The following is a 24,354-nucleotide window of genomic DNA, read 5'->3' as shown; positions in this document are numbered from 1 at the left end:
TAAGTAATTATTCATATTATAATTATTTATTAATTTTATATATAATAAATTAATATCACTGTAAAATTTTTTTTATAATTTTAATATTTATTATAGTGTATATTCTGATAAGAGAAGGCTTATTATGAATTTTAATTTATCTAATTTTAGTACTGGTCCGACATAGGTGGATCGTAACAATATATTAATCACCTTCCAGGCCCACTAACCCCTTCGTGCAAGCAGCGAGACTCGAGCTATTCCAATTAATTTATCGCTGCTGTCTTTGCTCTGGGCATATTTTATTTTGTTTTATTATTTTTTTATCAATTAAGGATTCCACTTGGATTTTTGTATTTCTTTTTTTTTTATTATTTTTTAAATTGAGCGTTTGCGAGTAGGCCTGATGACCTGGATTTTCATTTAATATTGAATTACAATGCCATCAAGGGCGGACCCACAGCCATGCTTGGGGCCCTGGCCCCCTATTTTTATTTTTTATTTTTAAATAAGCACCTAATATTTAAGAAAAAAAGCAAATATACAAGTGGGGCCATGATGATATGGCCATCACCCCATTGTTTTTTTTAAATTAAATATATTACAATTTTAACACGTTAATTTAAGTAATAATAATAAAATTTATGAAATTGAGATATTATTACACTAAAAAATATATTTCAAAAGTAAACAAAATGATAATTGAGATATACTGTATGAATATCTATTTATAATACTATAAAAAATATATTGCAAATAACAATATATATAAAAAAAAGAATAATAGAAAGTGATAATGCAAAAAATAAATGCTAAAATAATACCTACTTTAAAATTTTGTAATTTTAGATAATTAACTAGAAAAAAATTCAACCAATTTAGCTGGAGTTCAAATATATCATATTTTAGGTGTTGATCTATTAATAAGTGATATTATTGTTATTGTTCTAATACCAAATTATTTTTTTTAATATTTTTTCTTCTTATTTTTGTTTTCAATATGTTTGACAAAATGCGTTAATGAATTTATACATTTATATGCTTAAATAAATTTATAAGTCATTAATTGATAATAATTTTTTACAGTATATAGTAGATTTCTAATCTATAAAGCATAATCAATCAAGTACTGGAATGATTATACTATAACTTCTTCTTAGTTTAAAGCAAATACATCAGTGAGTTTGAGCGCTGGCTCCTAGTAGACTTGAGTGGTAATCTAATTATATGAATATTATTAAATTTTTATTGTTTAAATATTTTTCTTATATTTAAAAATATTAAATTAATTAAACATTTGTTAAAATTTATATTACTTATTTTAATGAGTAAATATTAATTATTATTTAATAAAAATATAATTAATAAATTTTTTTAATTGTAATATCTAAATTTTGTCCCCTTCATATTAATTCTCCGTCTGCCCCTGATTGTCATTGTGTAGAGATGCGTTGCTTTTAAAGAAAAAAAAGGGTAAATTAATGTTAGGCCAATGCAGGTTAACCTAAAAATTTCAGGTAAGAAAGTGCTTAGCTTGGTCTAAATCGTCAAGGAACCATATGTGTAAAGGTGAGGACTATAATATTCTTAATTACATTATTAAAAATTAATAAAATTATCACATCAACTATTAATATTATTTAATAACATTTTTATTGTTTTGAGGTGATTAATATAACTGAAGTAATAATTTTATTATTTTCTAACGATTTCTTTAATTTTATTATTTGGAATTGTTAATTAATTTAAATTACTTATTCTATCATTTTTAAAAAGATTTTAAGCATTTCAAATATAAGTTGGGAACTTGTTAATTAAAATATTCATTTTTATTAAAAATTATTTATTTAATTTTTAAATCAAAATTTAAATTGCTAAAAAAAATGAAACGGTTTACTCAAACAATTAAATTAAATTAAATTAAATATTTTATTTCAAATTATTCCATTCAAAAAATAAATATAACATATCATATGAGATTTTAAAATTCTTATAGTTAAGCCTAAAATATCTTAGCAAAATTGAATTTTGGAATTAATTAAACAAGTATGTGCTCAGTTGCGGATATAAATTTCAATTGTTAGCTAAATTATCAACCCATCCATTTAATTTAATGGCAAAATGGAGGACAGAAGCCAAAGATCAATTTCTATTATAATTGTTATTAGAAATATACATAATATTTTATGCTTAGGGAGATATCAGAGAGTTGCAGTTGATTTTGTGCACTTGATTCTTGTGCAACCATTAAAATACCAAGTGTGAACACTTGGAGGTTTGCAGCTTTATAACTAAAAAAAATGGCAAAATGGACCAACTCACAATCCCCACATACAATGCATTCAATTTCAATTTTTATTTTTTGGTTTTCCCATTACTGTTTGATGCATTTCCATCTCAAAGGAGCTTCTTGCAAATGGAGTTCTTCTCTCTGCTCTTGCTCTATCCTCCTTCTTGATTTCTTGTATTAATTTGTCAATATTTGTATTTTTTTAAAGAATCTTAAACCAATTAATTTATAGTGAATAATCGAATTCAAACTTTGATGGATTTATTATGGTTGAAATGTAGAACATGTTTTGTGTGTTTCTTAAATTAACAAGATATAAAGTAATTAAATGTCAAATTTCTGTATATAATGATTTAAATTTTAAAGTTTTTTAGAGTAGGAAATTGGGAGAGTGAGGACTCGAATTTGAATATGCTAGATGAGTGATATATTTTTAGCAATTGAACAGGTTAGGCTAGAAAAAAAAAATTAAATTGTAAGTTGCAAAAGATTTAATGTACCAGCCAGTTGTAAATGACAATTTTTAATGATAATTCTAATTCAAATCATTAGAAGTCAGACTCTCGTACATAATGATATAAATTTTAAGATTTAATTTATAAAAAATAACTAAATTATACATTACAAAATTTTGTAATGTGCCAGCTAATTGTACAAGACATTTTTCATAGTTAATTATAATTGAAATCAATACCGAAATATAAAGTAATTAGAGGTCATATTCTTATACATAATAATTTAAATTTTAAAATTTAATTTATAAAAAATAATTTAATCATAAGTTTCAACAGATTCTGTAAATGATGTTTTTCGTAATTAATTTTAATTTAAATCATTTAAAATCAGTTTATTTTGTTCGACTCTAAGTTAACATACACTTTTCTTTTATTATATATATATATATATATATATATATATATATATATATATATATGTTTTTTTTAAAAAAATCATCATATAGTGGTTGCGAAATGATTATGCAGCTAGAAAGTCTCCCTCAAGACGTGGAGTCCTCTCTCTAATCTCTGATAAGGTATCTTCCTAGGGCTAGGATCTACCTTCCACTGCCACCAGATACTGACAAAAAGACTCATTTGATCTTTAAGTCTCTTGCAAAAAAAAAAAAAAAAAAAAATGCTGCTATCATGATCAATGGCTTTAATGAGCACTCTCAGGAAGCTAATTAATACTTTTGTGCATGAGCTTGGCCAGGTGTTCAATCCTAATAAGTTGACGATTCTCTGAAAATTAGAAATGATACTTAACTAAGATATCCAATACAATAAATAATTCCTTTGTGGGAAACCCCATTAATAATTCACAATAGAAATGGTATTTCTAAATATATAAGAGATGTTCATTTAATAATAAATTTATAAATTGAAAGATTCCAAACTTCTAAAAGGGCTTCTTAATTAATCAACGATTGCCTCAACATTGACAGAACAACTTAGGTCCAATATTGCCAAAAGCCTAATATCATGAGCTCATTAACAAGTGGAACATCAAGTAAAATTGTCTGTAAATAACTTTAATTATTGAAAGAAACGTACACATTTTGGGTATAAATTATTAATATCTTTCTACAATTCTTGTTTAATATAGCGGTTTATAAATTTTGTGCACTTGTGCAGTTATTTAAAAAAGAAGGGTTCCTACTTGTAACTGCAAATAATAATAATAATAATAATAATAATAATAATAATAATAAAGAGTGATTCGAGGAGGATCTTCCTGAAGAGGTTTTATAGTGGAGTTGGCTAGCTGTAAAGAGCAGTTCTGCAGTATCGAGCCAATAACTCACCTGCCTGCATCTGCATGCACTTGTGCATCTATTTTGAAAAAGAATATATATATATATATATATATATATATATATATATATATATATATATATATATATATATATATATATATAATTTTTTAATCTTATTTTATTTGAGAAGAGAGTTTTGTCAATTATAATTTAATAATTTTTCATTATTTGAATGGAAGGTAGAGAAAGGTAAAGCATAATATTTCATAAATATTCTTATTATGTAAAGGGATTTTTTTTTCAATTAAGGATATGTTTTAATATTAAGTAATGTTAAATATAAAATTTTTAAAAATTTATTGAGGATAATATAGATAATAAGTAAATTATTACTTTTCAGGATCTTCAAAACCCACTAATTTGGAGTTTCGAGAAAGTAAGATTTTATAAGTTTTGAAAACCTTCAAAAATGTTATCCTTTTTAAATAATCTCCCTCTCAAACAAGTAGAGGTGTGTCAACAAAAAGACTGAAAATTAAAATTATAAAACGGAACCAAATTAAAATACAAATTTCCATTCAATTTAGTTCATCGATTCTCAATCAATACATAAATGTCATTTTCTGAAGAAAAGAAGATCAACAAACAAATTCTAAAAAGAAAAAAAAAATCAACAATCAAACTCAGAAGAAAATCAACATCAACATGCATTCAAAATTACAGAAAAAGGGGAAAAAATCAACATCAAGATGCACTTATCAATCAAACCCAGATGCAACATCAAACTCAGATGCAATGCCAAAATTAACCAAATTCCCAACATCGGCAAACGGCAATCTTTGCAGCTTGAATTCCTTGACAAAAACATTCCCAAAATTAACCTTGTGACTCAAAATTTTTGTGGAATTTGGAGACCCTTTCTCTAATTTGAGTGGCAGAAATATTCAAAGTAAATGATTGTTTCGTATATTATGCAAAATTTCTATTTTATTATTATTATTTATAAATTGAGTAGGATTCTTAATTAGATTAGGAATGAGAGAATTAATATTATAAATATGAGAATTGTGAAAAGGTTACTTAGCTTTTTGGGCTTTCATTTGTTACAGAGAAGAGCTCTACCAATTGCTTAGGAGTGACTTTGCCTATTGATGAGCTCCTATCCATTGTAGTCCCATAGATGGTAAGAAGCTTTGACTTAAGGTGGAAAAAGGATATAATCCAAGAGAAAGTGCATAATCCAAGAGGAATGAATTATAGTAGTCAAACACACTTGTATAAGGTAGTTAAAGTAGTAAATATATATGGTTACATCTAGAGGAGGATGAGAGGGGCTAACTTGTAACGCCCTCACCGTAGGTAGTCCGTACATTCTATTATTCCGACTACTAATGTCTGTCCGGACAGTCAAAATGTCTGAAACTACACCTAAACTATAGTGAGGAGGCATAAATTGAAGAAATAAATGTTAAGAAAATATAGAAAAAATGTAGAGAAAAAAAATTAAAGTTTAGAGAATTTATAAATTGGTATAAAATTTATAATAGACATGACAAGACAAGATAGGGTGCTCCGGCATCGAATGTGACACTCTTCACTCAGCTACACTGTAGACGGGTGAGGGGTATAACGCCCTCACCATAGGTAGTCCGTACATTCTATTGTTCCGATGACTCATGTCTGTTCGGACAGTCAAAATATCTGGAACTACACCTAAACTATAGTGAGGAGGCATAAATTGAAGAAATAAATGTTAAGAAAATATAAGAAAAATGTAGAGAAGAAAAATAAATTAAAGTTTAGAGAATTTATAAATTGGTATAAAAAAATAAAAATAACCCAATGAGCACCATGAAGGGTATTTTGGTCATTTCACCCCTAGAGGTGAATTTTGAACTAAATGTCAAATTAAAATTAGGACATAGAATAATTAACATAAATTAAATTTATGAATTTGAATTTGGAAAATGGAAAGAGAAAGAAGAAGAGAAGAAAAGAAAAGAAAAGGAAAGAAAAGAAAAGAAAGGAAAATAAGCTTATGAAAATTTAAAACAAAATTAAGTACAATAAAAATATAAATAGATAAGCCACATAAGACAAACCCCCAACCACCTTCATCTTCTTCCTCCACTTCTTCTCTCTCTCCCTCTCCCTTGTGTCGCCCACCTTGACCCCTCAAGTCCTCCATTGATATTCAAGCTCCAAGCTTGATTTCCCAAGCTCTCACTCACCAAAACCCATAACACTCTTCATTAAAAATACTCCCCACACCCTAAGGAAGCTTTAGATACCCATTTGAAGAAGAGAAATTGAAGTTTGCAAGTTGGGTCACAAGGTAAGTGCAAAAAAACCACTCCCTCTCTTCTTTAAATCTTGTAAGAATGATGAGATGAGTGAGTATTCCATGAAAATGAAAACAAATAAAAAGAAATTGAAGAACCCTAATTTTGGCAGCCATGAATCTTGTGAGGTTTTCTGTTTTTAAATGATGAAAAATGGCTCTATAAGGATGTTTGAATAGTTGATATGATAAGAAGTATAAAAGAGTTGAGTTTGTGTAAATTGGGTGATTGGAATTAGGGTTTATACATATGACGTGGGGACTTTATGTAAATGCTTGAAATTGACTTGGTTGAGTTAAGATTGTCACTTATAGAAGTGCTATGCATGCCAATTAAAGTAAGGAATATGGAGGAAATTGAAATTACGAGTGCTTGTTTTCTGCAGGTTTTGGGACTCATGAGTCCAGCATGAGTTTTGAACCATAACTGAAAATATGTGACTTCAATTGGTCTGATGACCTAAAATTACATCAATGGAAAGCTTAGACATAGGGCTACACTTTTCATGAAGACCACTTGACTCAGTTTTGCTTTTAACCAAATTAAATTGTTAGCACAATTTGAGTCATTAAAACTACAAACTCAGAAAATGACCATATGAACAGTACGTGTTCATTTCGCCATAACTCTCTCTATAGTGGTCCAAATGACCTAAAATTTCATCAATGGAAAGCTTAGACATAGGGCTACACTTTTCATGAAAGCCACTTGACCCAGTTTTGCCTTTAACCAAATCAAATTATTAGCACAATTTGAGTAACTAAAACTGCCAACCCAGAAATTGTCTAAAATACTGTTCCTTTGGTATTTTGACCATAACTTAAGTTCTATAACCCCAAATTCAGTGATTCAAAAACTGAATTTCAAGTTTAAACATAGAGGAGCAATTGTTATGAAGGAAGTATGACTAAATAGACATCCTAACCTAGTCAAATTCCTAGATAAAGATAACACATCAACATGAACCTAAAGAAAGGTTCATGGGAAAATGCTATATAGAATAATTAAAATACTCATAAGGAAAATTAAATATTAAAAATGATATGAATATGTAAATTAGGACTAATGTCCTATTAATATGAAATTAATGGTATCAATGAACAGTACTAGAAAATAGTAATAGTGAATAGTGCTAAATTAATTAAAAATATTTAATTGCCCATAGTATACCTAGACTTATTTATTTAGTTTGGATAAATTAGTATACCAATTAAGGACTACAGATAGCAGTACTGCCTACTGAGAAAATCATGAACTGACAATATATGTCTGGTATGATTGTTCTACAGGCTATATGCCTACTTACTTGCCATTGTGCCTACTTTATTTCTGGCTTTACAAGCCTGACAGCGGGTCTCATGCCCGACAGCTGGCCTCGTGCCTGACAGACGTATACTGGATAGACATATGGCTGTCTAACCATTATACACCCATGCATCCAGCTTTTATAATTTGTTATAGGTTTCTTGGGCACTGATAAAAAAATTAATTAAGACTTAAAATACAATAAGTAATCATAAAAGATCCTGATAATGTTAATTGCTTCCAAAGAGCAATAAAAAAAAATAATAATAAAAGACCTAGAAATTATGAGTTGCAGATACTATTTCAAATTGTTAAATTATTGTTATTATAAATTATGCACCACTAAGCGTTATGCTTAGCGCGTTGGTTTTCCATTGCGTAGGTACTGGAGATTAGTCCCAGCAGTCGCAGCAGCAGTAGTAGCAGTGCTCACACAGAGACCAATCAGATTTGCCAGTGTTTACTAGTCACCTCTATAGTTGTATTTTGGTAGGGCCCATGTATATACTAGTATTTTGGTTTATTATGTTTAGTCATGATGTAATTACTAGTTTATGATGTAATTCATTTTAGATTTGAAATTAAACTTGAGATTGAAATGAAAACTTATAATTTATTATCTATGAATTTTCATATGAATGCAATAGATGATACTTCATTTTGAGATCTCATAAATAGTTATGAATGATATGATAAAAGAGAATATGATATGAAAATATGTGAGATGACTATGAAAATGTTAACAGGTAATAGTGGAACCCGCCAGATTCTAATAAAATAGAGGAGGATTTGTCCGGGTCTCCACAGAAATAAGATATATAAAAAAAAAATTTCTACACGTAAATTTCTTGATTTAAATGACATTAAAAATTACAATAGATATGACAAGACAAGATAGGGTGCTCCAGCACCAAATGTGGCACTCATCGCTCGGCTACACTGTAGACTGGTGAGGGACGTCACATTTAGTAGTATCAGAGCAGAGGTTTAGGCGGTCCTAGACCTAGATAGATAGAAAGAAATAGTTGCATCACATGTATGGGCCTTTAAATAGAGTCGAGGTGACACTAATGCAGATCTGTTTCTTTGTCTGTTTTATAGGATCGATGGCATCTAATCCTTCAGAGCACGGACCTCCAGGACCAATAGAGGAGGAAGTAGAGAGTCACGCACCTACTCCTAGTCGGGGGAGAAGTGGTAGTAGAGCAGAGTCATCTCGAGGTACTGTGAGTAGGGCACAGCAGGCCTTCTATGAATAGATGACACAGTTGTTCCGTCATATCACCGGAGCCATTCCTCAGCCATAGCCACCTCCACCTCCACAGCCACAGCCACAGCCACCACCACCACCATCACCTGTACAGCCACCTCCACCCCCACACCCGCAGCCTGTACACAGATCTCCACTAGAGAGACTGTGAAAGTATGGGGCAGTTGACTTCAGAGGTAAGAGGGATGATGATCCAACCGCAGCAGAGTATTGGTTGGAGAGGACAGAGAGGGTATTGCAGCAGTTGCACTGCACCCCAGAGCAGCAGTTGGAGTGTGCTCTGTCACTGCTACAGGAGGATGCATATAGATGGTGGGTGACAGTATCTAGAGTGGTACAGCCTGCACAAATCACTTGGGATTTCTTTTTGGTTGAATTCAGAAAGAAATACATCAGTCATGTGTACTTGGAGGCCAGAAGGAGAGAATTTCTGGCACTGAAATAGAGGCAGCTGACAGTCTCTGAATATGAGCGAGAATTCGTGAGACTTAGCGAATATGCATTGGAGTTGATGCCGATAGAGGTTGATAAATGCAGAAGATTTGAGGATGGACTGAATGACAACATTAGGTTGATAGTAACATCTCACCACTTCACAGATTTCTCTCTGTTGATAGCATCAGCCCTTGATGTGGAGAGAGTCAGAAATGAAGAGCAGTCCAGAAAGGATAGGCAACGCAAGAGGGGTTCTGGGTCTGGTCAGTCTGGTTTAGCAGATACGAGTAGTAAGAGGCCCAAGGAGTCTCAGGGTCAGACTCAGGGTCGGGGCAAGAAACAGAAGTCTCGATTTGCTCCAAGGAGAGGAGGAGGACAATCTGGTGCATCAGTGGGTAGTTCACCTGGTGCAGCTACACAGGGATCAGCCCCACCACCTGCTTGTGTACATTGTGGTAGACCCCACAGAGGAGAATGCAGATTGTTGACAGGTCTACGAATCACTTCCTGAAGGATTGTCCACAGAGGAACACTAGTGCTCCCACTGCTCCACCTCAGATGGAGAGGTCTACCCCAGCAGCACATAGGGGTAGAAGACCTGCGAGGCCTGATACAGCTAGTACATCACAGAGGCCTACTGCAGAGATAATGCAGAGGCAGGAGACTAAGGTAGCACCTCGTGCTTATACCATGAGAGCTCGAGATGAGCCAGAGCCAGAGCCTGCTAATGTCATTAGAGGTACATTTTCCCTTTATGATCTAGTATGTGCATTGATTGATCCGGGTTCCACACATTCATATGTGTGTATCACACCACCAGTTGGTAGAGGGGTACAAGTAGAGGAGCTAGAGGAGGACATACAAGTCACAAACCCTTTAGGCCATAGTGTCATGGTGAAAAAGGTCTACAAGGGTTGTCCTTTGAAGATACAAGGGTATGAGTTTTTAGCTGACTTGATTGAGCCACCATTCCATGAGTTCGATGTGATATTGGGTATGGATTGGTTATCACGTCATCAGGCGATGGTAGATTGTCGGCTAAAGAGGATGTCACTACAGACAGTAGATGGGGATGAGGTTACAATTGTGGGTGAAGGAACGGGTTGTCTTTCCACCATCATATCAGCCACAATAGCCAGGAGATTGATAAGAAAGGGCTGTGAGGCTTTCTTAGCACATGTGGTTGATACCAAGAAGACTAGCCCAAGCATGCATGAGATCCCCACTGTATGTGATTTTCAGGATGTGTTTCCGGAAGAGTTGTTGGGTTTACCACCCGATAGAGAAGTGGAGTTTGCTATAGAGGTTATGCCGGGTGCTGCGCCAATGTCCATTGCTCCATATAGGATGGCACCTACTGAACTGAGAGAGTTGAAAGTTCAGTTACAGAAGCCACTAGACAAGGGCTTCATACGCCCTAGTGTGTCACCCTAGGGAGCACCAGTGCTATTTGTGAAGAAGAAGGACGGTACCCTTCATTTATGTATAGACTACCGACAGCTGAATAAGGTGACTATGAAAAACAAATACCCTTTACCTAGGGTAGATGACCTGTTTGATCAGTTGAGGGGAGCTGGAGTATTCTCCAAGATAGATCTTAGATTAGGCTATCACCAGTTGAGAGTGAAGGAGACAGATATTCCTAAAACTACTTTCAGGACCCGGTATGGACACTATGAGTTCCTAGTGATGCCATTTGGGCTAACAAATGCACCAACAGCTTTCATGGACCTAATGAATCGCATCTTTCATCCCTACTTGGATCGGTTTATTGTGGTCTTTATAGATGATATATTGGTGTATTCTAAGAATCGGGAGGAGCATGATGAACACTTAAGAGTAGTACTACAGACACTGTGAGAAAAGCAGTTATATGCCAAGTTATCCAAGTGTGACTTCTGGTTGGATGAGATATCCTTTCTTGGACACATTGTGTCAACAGATGGAATCAGGGTAGATCCAAGGAAGATTGAAGCAATAGTTGAATGGAAGCCTCCCAGAAATGTAACAGAAGTCAAAAGCTTTTTGGGGTTAGCTGGATACTACAGGAGATTTGTGAAGGGATTTTCCCTTATAGCAGCCCCATTGACTAAGTTACTGCATAAGAATGCAAAGTTTGACTAGAATGAAAAATGTCAAACCAGCTTTGAGAAGCTGAAGGCTATGCTTACAGAAGCTCCAGTATTGACACAGCCAGAGTCAGAGAAAGACTATGTGATCTACAGTGATGCCTCTCACAATGGGCTTGGGTGTGTTCTAATGCAGGAAGGGAAAGTAGTTGCCTATGCTTCTAGACAGCTAAGGCCACATGAAAAGAACTACCCAACTTATGATCTAGAATTGGCTGTAATAATATTTGCATTGAAGATATGGAGGCATTACCTATATGGTGAGAAGTGTTACATCTACACTGATCACAATAGTTTAAAGTACTTGCCAACTCAGAAGGAACTCAATCTGAGACAGAGGAGATGGATTGAATTCCTTAAAGACTATGACTGTGTGATCGACTACCATCCTGGGAAAGCAAATATAGTAGCTGACGCCCTAAATAGGAAGTCCATGATGGCTTTGAGAGCATTGAATGCTCGATTGTCTTTAGCCCAGGATGGGGTTCTTTTGGCTAAGTTGTGTGTAAAGCCAAGTTTGTTACAGCAAATACAAGAAGCACAGTTAAGGGATGAAAAGTTGCTAACTGTTATGGGCAGAACTCAAGAGGGGAAGGAGATTGATTATGAGTTGAAAGGAGATGGGTGCCTGTACTATAAAGGTAGAATATGTGTACCAAGAGATGAGGAACTGAAGAAGAATATCTTGAAAGAGGTGCACAGTAGCTTCCATGCTATGCACCCAGGAAGTACCAAGATGTACCAAGACCTGAAAACACATTATTGGTGGCCTGGAATGAAGAAAGAGATTGGTGATTTTGTGACTAGATGTTTGACATACCAGTAGGTTAAGGCTGAGCATCAGGTCCCATCAGGGTTGTTGCAACCTATATCCATACCAAAATGGAAATGGGACCGCATTACCATGGATTTTGTCACTGGGCTACCATTGACACAGAGGAAGCATGATACTGTAAGGGTGATTGTGGATAGATTGACCAAGTCAGCTCATTTTCTACCAGTTAGAACTAATTACTCATTAGAGAGATTAGCAGAAATTTACATAGATGAAATAGTCCAGCTACATGGAGTGCCAACATCAATCATATCTGACCGAGACCCGAGATTTACTTCGAGGTTTTGGAAGAGGCTACAGGAGTCTTTAGGCACTGGACTACACTTTAGTACGGCTTTTCATCCACAGACGGATGGACAGTCAGAACGGGTGATTCAGATAACCCTTAGAACCTAGTAAATTATTATAAATGTTAAAAGACTACTAAAAATGACATGAATCACATAATAGGTATTGGAGGATATGTTGAGAAGCTGCGTCATTGATTTTGAAGGAAGTTGGGAGAAATATCTTTCTTTGGTAGAGTTTGCTTGCAACAACAGCTACCAAGCCAGTATACAAATGGCTCCATATGAAGCGTTGTATGGGAGGAGATGTAGAACTCCCTTATGCTGGACAGAAATGGGTGAGGAGAAAGTAGTGGGCCCAGATTTAGTGAGACAGACAGAGGAAACAGTGAAACTCATCAGAGACAATTTGAAAGTCGCCTCAGACAGACATAAGTCATATGCCGACCTGAGGAGAAAGGATATAGAGTATGAGGTTAGTGAGAAGATGTTTCTTAAGGTATCACCTGGGAAGAAAGTGCTGAGATTTGGTAAAAAGGGTAAGTTGAGCCCTAGGTTTATTGGTCTATACGATGTCATTGAGCGTGTGGGTCCAGTAGCCTACAGGCTAGCTTTACCACCTAAGCTGGACAAGATCCATAGTGTATTCCATGTGTCGATGCTCAGGAGATACAGATTAGATCCTTCACATGTCATTTTAGCAGAGGAGATAATTGTGCAACCTGATTTGACATATGAGGAAGAACCAGTCAGAATCTTGGCACGAGAAGTGGAAGAACTCATAAACAAGAGGTTCCCACTAGTGAAAGTCTTGTGGAGACACCACAACACGGAAGAAGCGACATGGGAGAGCGAGGAGACGATGAGGCAGCAGTTCCCTCAGCTCTTCACATTAGGTAAATTTCGAGGACGAAATTTCTATTAGAGGGAAAGAATTGTAACACCCTCACCATAGGTAGTCCGTATATTCTACTGTTTCGACGACTCATGTCTGTTCGGATAGTCAAAATGTTTGGAACTACACCTAAACTATAGTGAGGAGGCATAAATTGAAGAAATAAATGTTAAGAAAATATAAGAAAAATGTAGAGAAAAAAATAAATTAAAGTTTAGAGAATTTATAAATTGGTATAAAATAATAAAAATAACCCGATGAGCACCATGAAGGGCATTTTGGTCATTTCACCCCCAGAGGTGAATTTTGAACTAAATGTCAAATTAAAATTAGGAAATAAAATAATTAACATAAATTAAATTTATGAATTTGAATTTGGAAAATGGAAAGAGAAAGAAGAAGAAAAGAAAAGAAAAGAAAAGGAAAGAAAAGAAAAGAAAGGAAAATAAGCATATGAAAATTTAAAACAAAATTAAGTACAATAAAAATATAAATATATAAGCCACATAAGACAAACCCCCAACCACCTTCATCTTCTTCCTCCATTCTTCTCTCTCTCCCTCTCCCTTGTGCCGCCCACCTTGACCCCTCAAGTCCTCCATTGATATTCAAGCTCCAAGCTTGATTTTCCAAGCTCTCACTCATCAAAACCCATAATACTCTTCATTAAAAATACTCCCCACACCCTAAGGAAGCTTTAGATACCCATTTGAAGAAGAGAAATTGAAGTTTGCAAGTTAGATCACAAGGTAAGTGCAAAAATACAACTCCCTCTCTTCTTTAAATCTTGTAAGAATGATGAGATGAGTAAGTATTCCATGAAAATGAAAACAAATAAAAAGAAATTGAAGAACCCTAATTTTGGTAGCCATGAATCTTGTGAGGTTTGCTATTTTTAAATAATAAAAAATGGTTCCATAAGCATGTTTGAATAGTTGATATAATAAGAAGTGTAAACGAGTTGAGTTTGTGTAAATTGGGTGATTGGAATTAGGGTTTATGTATATGATGCGGGGACTTTATGTAAATGCTTGAAATTGACTTGGTTGAGTTGAGATTGTCGCTTATAGAAGTGCTATGCATGCCAATTGAAGTAAGGAAGATGGAGGAAATTAAAATTGGGAGTGCTTGTTTTCTGCAGGTTTCGGGACTTATGAGTCCAGCATGAGTTTTGAACCGTAACTAAAAATATGTGACTCCAATTAGTATGAGGCCAATTGGAGGTGAAACTAGGCCCAAAATAGCCTATTTTCCATGAAGAAACCATGCCCAAATTCTATTCAAAACTTGACCTAAATACTGTCCAAATCCGGATTACCCTGCACCAAACCCAGAAAATTATTTGGTCATAACTCTCTCTATATTGGTCTAAATGACCTAAAATTACATCAATGGAAAGCTTAGACATAGGGCTACACTTTTCATGAGGGCCACTTGACCCAGTTTTGCTTTTAACCAAATCAAATTGTTAGCACAAGTTGAGTCACTAAAACTGCCAACCCAGATTCATTTGGTCATAACTCTCTCTATACTGGTCCAAATGACCTAAAATTACATTAATGAAAACCTTAGACATAGGGCTACACTTTTCATGAAGACCACTTGACCCAGTTTTGCTTTTAATCAAATCAAATTATTAGCACAATTTGAGTAACTAAAACTATCAACCCAGAAAATGACCAAATGAACAGTACGTGTTCATTTCGTCATAACTCTCTCTATACTGTTCCAAATGACCTAAAATTACATCAATGGAAAGCTTAGACATAGGGATACACTTTTCATGAAGACCACTTGACCTAGTTTTGCTTTTAACCAAATCAAATTGTTAGCACAATTTGAGTCACTAAAACTACCAACCCAGAAAATGACCAAATAAACAGTTCGTGTTCATTTCACCATAACTCTCTCTATAGTGGTCCAAATGACCTAAAATGTCATCAATGGAAAGCTTAGACATAGGGCTACACTTTTCATGAAGGCCACTTGACCCAGTTTTGCCTTTAACCAAATCAAATTGTTAGCACAATTTGAGTCACTAAAACTGCCAACCTAGAAATTGTCTAAAATACTGTTCCTTTGGTATTTTGACCATAACTTGAGTTTTATAACCCCAAATTCAGTGATTCAAAAACTGAAATTCAAGTTTAAACATAGAAGAGCAATTGTTATGAAGGAAGTGTGACTAAATAGACATCTGAACCTAGTCAAATTCCTAGATAAAAATAACACATCAACATGAACATAAAGAAAGGTTAATGGGAAAATGCTATATAGAATAATTAAAATACTCATAAGGAAAATTAAATATTAAAAATGATATGAATTGTAAATTAGGACTAATGTCCTATTAATATGAAATTAATGGTATCAATGAACAATACTAGAAAATAATAATAGTGAGTAGTGCTAAATTAATTAAAAATGTTTAATTGCCCATAGTATACCTAGACTTATTTATTTAGTTTGGATCAATTGGTATACCAATTAGAGACTACAGATAGCAGTACTGCCTACCGAGAAAATCATGAACTGATAATATATGTCTGGTATGATTATTCTACAAGCTATATGCCTACTTACTGACCATTGTGCCTACTTACTGACCATTGTGCCTACTTTATTTCTGGCTTTACAAGCCTGACAGCGGGTCTCATGCCCTACAGCTGGCCTCGTGCCTGACAGACGTATACTAGATAGACATATGGTTGTCAAACCAGTATACACCAGTGCATTCAGCTTTTATAATTTGTTATAGGTTTCTTGGGCACTGATAAAAAAAATTAATTAAGACTTAAAATACAATAAGTAATCATAAAAGATCCCGATAATGTTAATTGCTTCCAAAGAGCAATAAAAAAAATAATAATAAAAGACCCAGAAATTATGAGTTACAGATATTATTTCAAATTGTTAAATTATTATTATTATAAATTATGCACCACTAAGCGTTATGCTTAGCGCGTTGGTTTTCCATTGCGTAGGTACTGGAGATCAGTCCCAGCAGTTGCAGCAGCAGTAGTAGTAGTGCTCACACAAAGACCGATCAGATCTGCCAGTGTTTACTAGTCACCTCTACAGTTGTATTTTGGTAGGGCCCATGTATATACTAGTATTTTGGTTCATTATGTTTAGTCATGATGTAATTACTAGTTTATGATGTATTTCATTTTGGATTTGAAATTAAACTTGAGATTGAAATGAAAACTTTTAATTTATTATCTATGAATTTCCATATGAATGCAATAGATGATACTTCATTTTGAGATCTTATAAATAGTTATGAATGATATGATAAAAGAGAATATGATATGGAAATATGTGAGATGACTATGAAAATGTTAACAAGTAATAGTGGAACCTGCCAGATTCTAATAAAACAGAGGAGGATCTATCCGGGTCTCCATAGAAATAAGATATAAAAAAAAAAATTTCTACACATAAATTTCTTGATTTAAATGACATTAAAAATTACAATAGACATGACAAGATAAGATAGGGTGCTCCAGCACCGAATGTGGCACTCATCGCTCGGCTACACTGTAGACGGGTGAGGGGCGTCACAAGGGGCATCACATTTAGTAGTATCAGAGCAGAGGTTTAGGCGGTCCTAGACCTAGATAGATAGAAAGAAATAGTTGCATCACATGCATGGGCCTTTAGATAGAGTCGAGGTGACACTAATGCATATCTGTTCTTTATCTGTTCTATAGGATCGATGGCATCTGATCCTTCAGAGCACGGACCTCCAGGACCGATAGAGGAGGAAGTAGAGAGTCACGCACCTGCTCCTAGTCAGGGGAGAAGTGGTAGTAGAGCAGAGTCATCTCGAGGTACTGTGAGTAGGGCACAGTAGGCCTTTTATGAACAGATGACACAGTTGTTTCGTCAGATCACTGGAGCCATTCCACAGCCACAACCACAGCCACCTCTACCTCCACAGCCACAACCACAGCCACCACCACCACCTGTACAGCCACCTCCACCCCCACAGCCGTAACCTGTACACAGATCTCCACTAGAGAGACTGCAAAAGTATGGGGCAGTTGATTTTAGAGGTAAGAGGGATGATGATCCAGCCGTAGCAAAGTATTGCCTGGAGAGGACAGAGAGGGTATTACAGCAGTTGCACTGCACCCTAGAGCAACAGTTGGAATGTGCTCTATCACTGCTACAAGAGGATGCATATAGATGGTGGGTGATAGTATCGAGAATGGTACAACCTGCACAAATCACTTGGGAGTTCTTTCTGGCTGAATTCAGAAAGAAATACATCAGCCATGTGTACTTGGAGGCCAGAAGGACAGAATTCCTAGCACTGAGGTAGAGGCAACTTACAGTCTCCGAATATGAGCGGGAATTCGTGAGACTTAGTGAATATGCATTAGAGCTAATGCCTATAGAGGTTGATAAATGCAGAAAGTTTGAGGATGGACTGAATGACAACATCCGACTGATAGTTACATCTCACCACTTCACAGATTTATCCCTATTAGTAGCATCAGCTTTGGATGTGGAGAGAGTCATAAATGAGGAGCAATCCAGGAGGGACAAACAGCGTAAGAGAGGTCCTGGATAGGACCAGTTTAGTGCACCAGCTACTATTAGTAAGAAGCATAAGGGTTCACACAGCCAGACACAAGGTCAGAGGGGCCAGTCTAGAGTATCTATAGCTAGTTCCTCAGGTATAGCAATAAGAGAATCAATTTTAGTGCCAGAATGTACCCACTGTGGCAGGATACACAGAGGGGAGTATCGACTGTTGACTGGTGGATGTTTCAGATGTGGGTCTACGAATCATTTCATACGAAGTTGTCCACAGGGGAGTGCTCCCACTGCACTACCATAGACAGAAAGGACTACCCCGGCAGCACAGAGGGGTAGGAGACCTGTGAGGCCTGAGATAGCTGGTACATCATAGAGGGCTTCTGAGACTACATAATGGCCTGAGGCTGGAGTAGCATCTCGTGTGTACGCTATGGCTCGAGAGGAGCCAAATCCGGTAGACATTATCAGAGGTACATTTCCTAATTATAATACCTTTAAGTATGTATTGATAGACCTTAATTATATTCACCCTTATATATATATATATATATATATATATATATATATATATGTATTGTACCTTTTGTTAAAAGAGGATACCGAGAGATGGGTTAGAAGATGTCATGCTTGTCACCAACCCTTTGAACCATAAGGTTATGGTAGATTATCAACTGAAAAGGATCATTGATGTGGCTTATCCGCAAGTATACGGGTCGTCTCAAGTAATAAAGTGATGAATTAAGTATCGTTCCCACGAGGATTTGCTGTTTAATTACTAAACTATGAATGAAGCGATTATTTGGGCTAATGATTAATGAATAAATGTTAAATGTAAATGAGCAAGGTAAATTGATTAATCTAATTGAAATGGGTAAAGAGCAAACAAATAAATTCTAATTCTAATTCGCAATTAAACTAAAATTAACAATGGGTAATTTAAACGAAAGTCTAATTATGGTAAAAATTTATTCTAGAGTTGGGGGTTTATACATAAATTAATTGGGATTCGTCTTGGGCATTCCAATTTTTAGGGAAAAATAGAGTTTGAAAGAAATTGATTCTAAATCCCTTTGATATCTTTTTCAAGCAAATCAAAGTGTATTCTAAAATAACCAAACCTACTTTCGTATGTATTTGATTACTTTAAAACCCATTAAGTTTTGTAACCAATAATTAATTCCTCTTAAAGTCCTAGTTTATTTCTAAATCTAGGTGATTTTAAGTTCCAATCCATGATTACCCATCAATGACTTTCACCTTTCGGTCCTTCAATCAAAGATTAACACAACACCCAATGGGTACCAACATTAGGCAAGTAAATCAAGCACACAAGGAAGGAATCAAAACTCATATTCATATAAAATAAGGAAATACCCAATCCAAATCCACAAATTAATCTAAGACATATTTCCCAACTCTGAAATCTAAAGAAATTACTCACTCATGATGATATTTACAAGAAATATTGATGGAAAAGTAAAGGAAAACATGATAAGAGGACTGAAATAGAAAAACCCAGGTGGAAGAACCAAAGTCTCTGGTTTCTGGAGCTCCAAAACTGGTGCAATAGCTCCTCCCCAAAAGAAAATGGCGTCTTCTCTCTCTCTTTCTATTAAATTTTCTTTCCTTTTTGTTTTTCCTCCCTTTCTCTTGTTGCAAAAATAAGGAAATGATGAATTTATATGGTTCTAAAAAGCTGCCCTAAAAGTAAATAACAGATAAGGAGTGAATAGGAAATGAGGCGTAAAATTATCCAAATCAGCAGCATTTTTCACGTTAGGCGATGCTTAGGGTTCGGCTTAACCCTAAGCAGCTTCTTAGCAAATTTCAGCTTCTGGTCACACTGTCTGCTTAAGGTTAAGCAGACCTTCAGCAAATCTTGACAGACTTAGAGTAGAATGAACTCTTCTGCTGGTGCTTGACTTGTGCTGCTCCTTAAGTACTGCCGCTTTACCCTAAGCATGACCTTAAGTAAAGTCTCAAGCAAATTTCGGCTAGTTTGCTCTTTCAAGGCTTGATTTCTTCAACTTTCCTCCATGCTTAAAGAACTTCAAATCTCTTCAAATTATTTCCTATTGCACTCATTGATCTTCGATTTTGCCACAAAATCCTATCAAAACAACAAAAATTATGAAAATCAAATATAAAGTATCTAAAGATAATAAATGAACTAAAATAAAGCTAAAAACATAAAATATACTAAAATATAAGGGCAAAATGGATGCAAAACTACCCTAAAATGCCTATATGAAGTGAGTGTAACAAATTCCCCCAAACTCAAACCTTTGCTTGTCCTCAAGCAAATTAAAAACAATTAATACAATTTGGGGTACCTTACCTTAAATTCATGAAAATTACTTATCCAAACTCTCAAGCTTACCTTTAGCCACCAACAAACCATATACCCACTTTCAAGATGCAAAGAATTTAATCCTTACCAAAGTTATCACCGCTTAGCCTTGGGTCAATTATCCATATCATCAAGCCCAAACCAATCAATCACAAGAATAATCGTGCCTAAATAGACTATAGGGTAATCCATAAGCTAAAGTATCTCATATAATGATGGAAGTAAATGAATGGATTAATGATATCACAATCCCATAGGCAATTTTCCTATTCCAATCTCCACTAATGTAGCAAAACACTATCAAAAGATCAAAAGGACTTTTAAGGGTTGTAATGTGGCTAAGGGGGTGATAATGTGGTTAACAAGAAAGGATAAAGGTAACAAAATATGAGAATAATCAAATTATTAAAAGATCAAGATACACAAAATATTTTTTTATTTTATATATATATATATATTTTTTAAATCAATTGGGAGAAGGAACTTTACAACTTTTCACTAATGCTAGCATATAATTTTGAAGCTTTTAGAGGGACTACATAAATATCATTGACTTGAATTATAATTGTCCCTTTCAATTCACCCCCAAACTCATTTCTTTGTGTACTTGGGTGGTGAATTACTTTACATACCATAATTGAATTTGCTAGCTTTTTTTTTTTATTTTAATTACTTCTCCCAACTAATTGTTATATATTATTATTATTATTATTATTATTATTATTATTATTATTATTAATTTTTTTTTTTTGGAATCTATCTCTTTAAGAATTATTCTCATGGAGGGTAGGTAAGTGTTTGGGTTTATGGCTAGGTATTAATGTGGGTTCCAAAGAAATAAGAGGGATAAATGTAGGCTCAAATTGGTTTCAAAGGAAATTTTGAAGTGAGGTTGGCTAAGGCTAGAATATGGGTTTAAAATTCAAAGAATGCCTAGATCATTTCTTTTTCAAGTGTATGCTATGATTTCGCCTTGAAAGGTTTAGAAAGATTGTTCTAGGATTGGTGAGACATCAATTAGCTACTTCTCACCCTAGAGTTTTCTCTAAGCACTCAAAGTCAATGCAATTGATTGGGTGGCCCTTGGCTAAGAAGATATAAACTAAAGCAAGAATCTAATAACTTTGCACCTATCTAGAACTTTCAATCCATCAAACCCTTCTAAAAGTAAGCTCAATTGCTCTTCAAAGCAATTCTCAATCCTCTAAGGACAAGGTAAAAATTTATTTTTTTGATATGCATGATCCTAAAATGAATGCATAAATCAAATTAAAACTAAGTGTAATCTATATGAAAACTATATGCAAATGTATGTATATGGGTATAGACATGTGTGTGGTATATGTATAAGTGTATGGATTATCTATATATGGATGAATGAAATGCAATAAATGAATGAATGAAAAATTTTAAAAATTTTGCAAAAAATTTGCCCTCACCCCCAAACTCAAATGAAACATTGTCCTCAATGTTTAAAATGAATGCAAAGATGGGCAAAATTGTGTGAACTAATCAATTAATGAAGTATATACAATTGGGGATTAAATCAATATAAGCTCAAGTATTTCAAAATTAGCTCAAAATGATATTAACAATGAAGCTTTAGAGAGAAAAAATGTGAAAAAGTATCCCAAATGTATGGATTTACACTGCTTAAGATATTGCTTAACCTGCTGCATAGGGTAAAGCGAAAGCATAAGCATTGGCAACATACTATAGGCATAAATAGTAAAAGGGTAAGCTGTTACCTCCAAATGATGTGAAATAGATGTGGCTCAAAGAAAATTGTGCAACTCATCAATGTCAACAAAATTAGGATTGAAGAAAAGATAAAGTGCAAAAATAATGTGCAAGACAATGAAAAAGTGTAAAGAAATAAAATCTAATAGTTAAATAAAAAATTAAACCAAAAAAACATTCATAGAATAACTATATCCATATCAGAAGATAAAATAAAATAAAGTAAACTAAAGGAAAGAAGTGCAAGTATAATCATAAAAACTAATTACCAAAATATTACAACTAGTACCAAAGTTCGAAAACTAAAATAAACAGATTACAAAATAAACTTAAAGCAGGAATTAAAACTACTGCTACTGATCAAGCTCTGCTATCAAGGCTTTGTTGCTGCATCAGGGTTTGCTTCAGGTTTTGCAGTAGGTTCATTGTGATCAGAAGCTTCAGAAGCAGTTTCCAAATTTTCTGTGAGGTCTTTCATTTCTTGAAACATGGCTTGGCTCCAATGATATAAGTTGTTGTAGGATTGGGCCAGTTTGTTGTAAAGCTCCAACATTTGAAGTTGATGTTGCTTCTGTTTCTTTTTAAGAGATAAAAATCTCTTTTTAAGTTTCTTTTCTAGCTTCTTCTTTTGGTTAACCTGCTGCTGACCCATGGTTTCAATTTTGATTTCTAAGCTCTTCAAGGTAGCAAGAATTTCTGTGTTGTCAGGTGAGGGAACAGATGGTTGGACAGTGAAACTTGTTATTCTAGATTCCAAGGATCTTACGAGGGATAAAATGTCTGCTAAAAACTGTGGGGTAGTGGTTGGTTGTGGTTCTGCTGATGTAAAGGTAGTGGGGTCTGTAGTACCAGTGGTATCAGGATGCTGCTGTAACAGAGTATAGGTATGGCCTATTTTCTCACAAACATCCATATGCAGCAACATTGTGCTGTCTATATATGATTCCCCAGAAACTGGCAGCAATTTATATAGACTAGCATCAAAGCTAAATGAGTTTGCTATAGCAGTTATATACCCCCCAAAAACTATACTAGCTTTAGTATGCTTTGTGACAATTTGGTGCCAATGAGTAGCTATGAAATGGGCTGTGCTTACTTGTTTTCTCTCCTTCATGCACCATAAGAGAAACAAGTCACCAGCACCCACAATACTGTTACTGTGTCCCCTTCCTAAAACAGTGTAAGAAATGAACCTATGGAGGTATTTCAATACATGGTCAACTATCCTAGAGGCTTTTGCAGTCCTCTGTCTATAATAACCCCCAAAAGGTGCAATATCCTTCCAGAATTGAACAGGGTCATAAACAGTTTGCTGCCACTCAATGTTTTTATACCCCGAATCCTGAAAACCAAAAATTGCATTCATAGCAGCCATGTCTAACTCCCTATCAATTCCAGCACATCGAAAATATATCATATCTTTATGTTCAGGCACTGTTGGTTTGAAACTCAGCCTTAAGGAACTCAAAAATTCCAGGGTTAAATCCTTGTACACTGGTTCCCTAATTTTAGCAAAATCGATCAACTTGACATTCAAATAGGCAAATACAGAGTCATAAATGCCTAATTCTTTCAAAATTTGCTCATCCATATACTTGTTTGCCAAAATGGTTTTAGAAACTAATTTCTCATAGGCCTTTTTCATAGCCATATCCCTAAAAGCCCAAGGTAATGGAGAAATTACCTCCTCGATATGATCTGAGATGATGCAGTCTTTGGAGAGTGTAAGGAGACCGAGGTATCGTGTTTGGACCACTGGTGTTGGGGTTTGCGAGGAAGACTTGGTCCTTTTGCTGACTGGTTCAGAGGACGGCTGAGGTGGAGAATTTAGGTCGAAAGGAACAGAGGGTACTCGTTTTCGTTTTCCGACAGGGGTTTCCTTGGGTCTACTTGCAGCCCTTTTAGTTTTACCTTTGGTTTTCGTTTGAGTAGGCGCAGGCTCAGGCACTGGTTCTGGGGAATGGGTGTCGAGAATTGGTGTTTCATTTTGCGGTTCGGTTTGCGGCGAGAGGGGAGTCGGCGGAATGAGAGGTGGTATCTGGCTTGGGGGTGGTGGCGGTGACTGAGGTGGTGGCGATTGAGGTAATGGCGGCGTTCTGGGTGGCGGTGACTGAGGGAGCGACGGAGTGGGGCTGGGGTTAGGGTTTGTGGGCAATGAGGATGGAGTACCCATTTTAGGTCGAAATTTGCTGA

At 34.9% G+C, this 24,354-nt stretch overlaps 1 protein-coding gene across 1 annotated transcript; it reads right to left on the bottom strand.

The window, feature by feature from the left end:
* Nucleotides 1–4,783: 4,783 nt before the first annotated feature.
* On the bottom strand, nucleotides 4,784–24,334 carry LOC131172818 (anther-specific proline-rich protein APG-like). The gene is made up of 2 exons (XM_058134355.1): nucleotides 23,846–24,334; nucleotides 4,784–4,879 (listed from the first exon to the last, which is right to left on the bottom strand). The coding sequence occupies exons 1-2, from the start codon at nucleotides 24,332–24,334 to the stop codon at nucleotides 4,784–4,786; spliced, it is 585 nt and encodes a 194-aa protein (XP_057990338.1).
* Between the last annotated feature and the right edge of the window lie 20 nt (nucleotides 24,335–24,354).

This window comes from Hevea brasiliensis, chromosome 14 (genome assembly GCF_030052815.1).
Source record: "Hevea brasiliensis isolate MT/VB/25A 57/8 chromosome 14, ASM3005281v1, whole genome shotgun sequence".
Classification (NCBI taxonomy): Eukaryota; Viridiplantae; Streptophyta; class Magnoliopsida; order Malpighiales; family Euphorbiaceae; genus Hevea; species Hevea brasiliensis.
The sequence above is the reverse complement of the archived record's forward strand: the minus strand, read 5'-3'. Positions and strand labels throughout refer to the sequence as shown.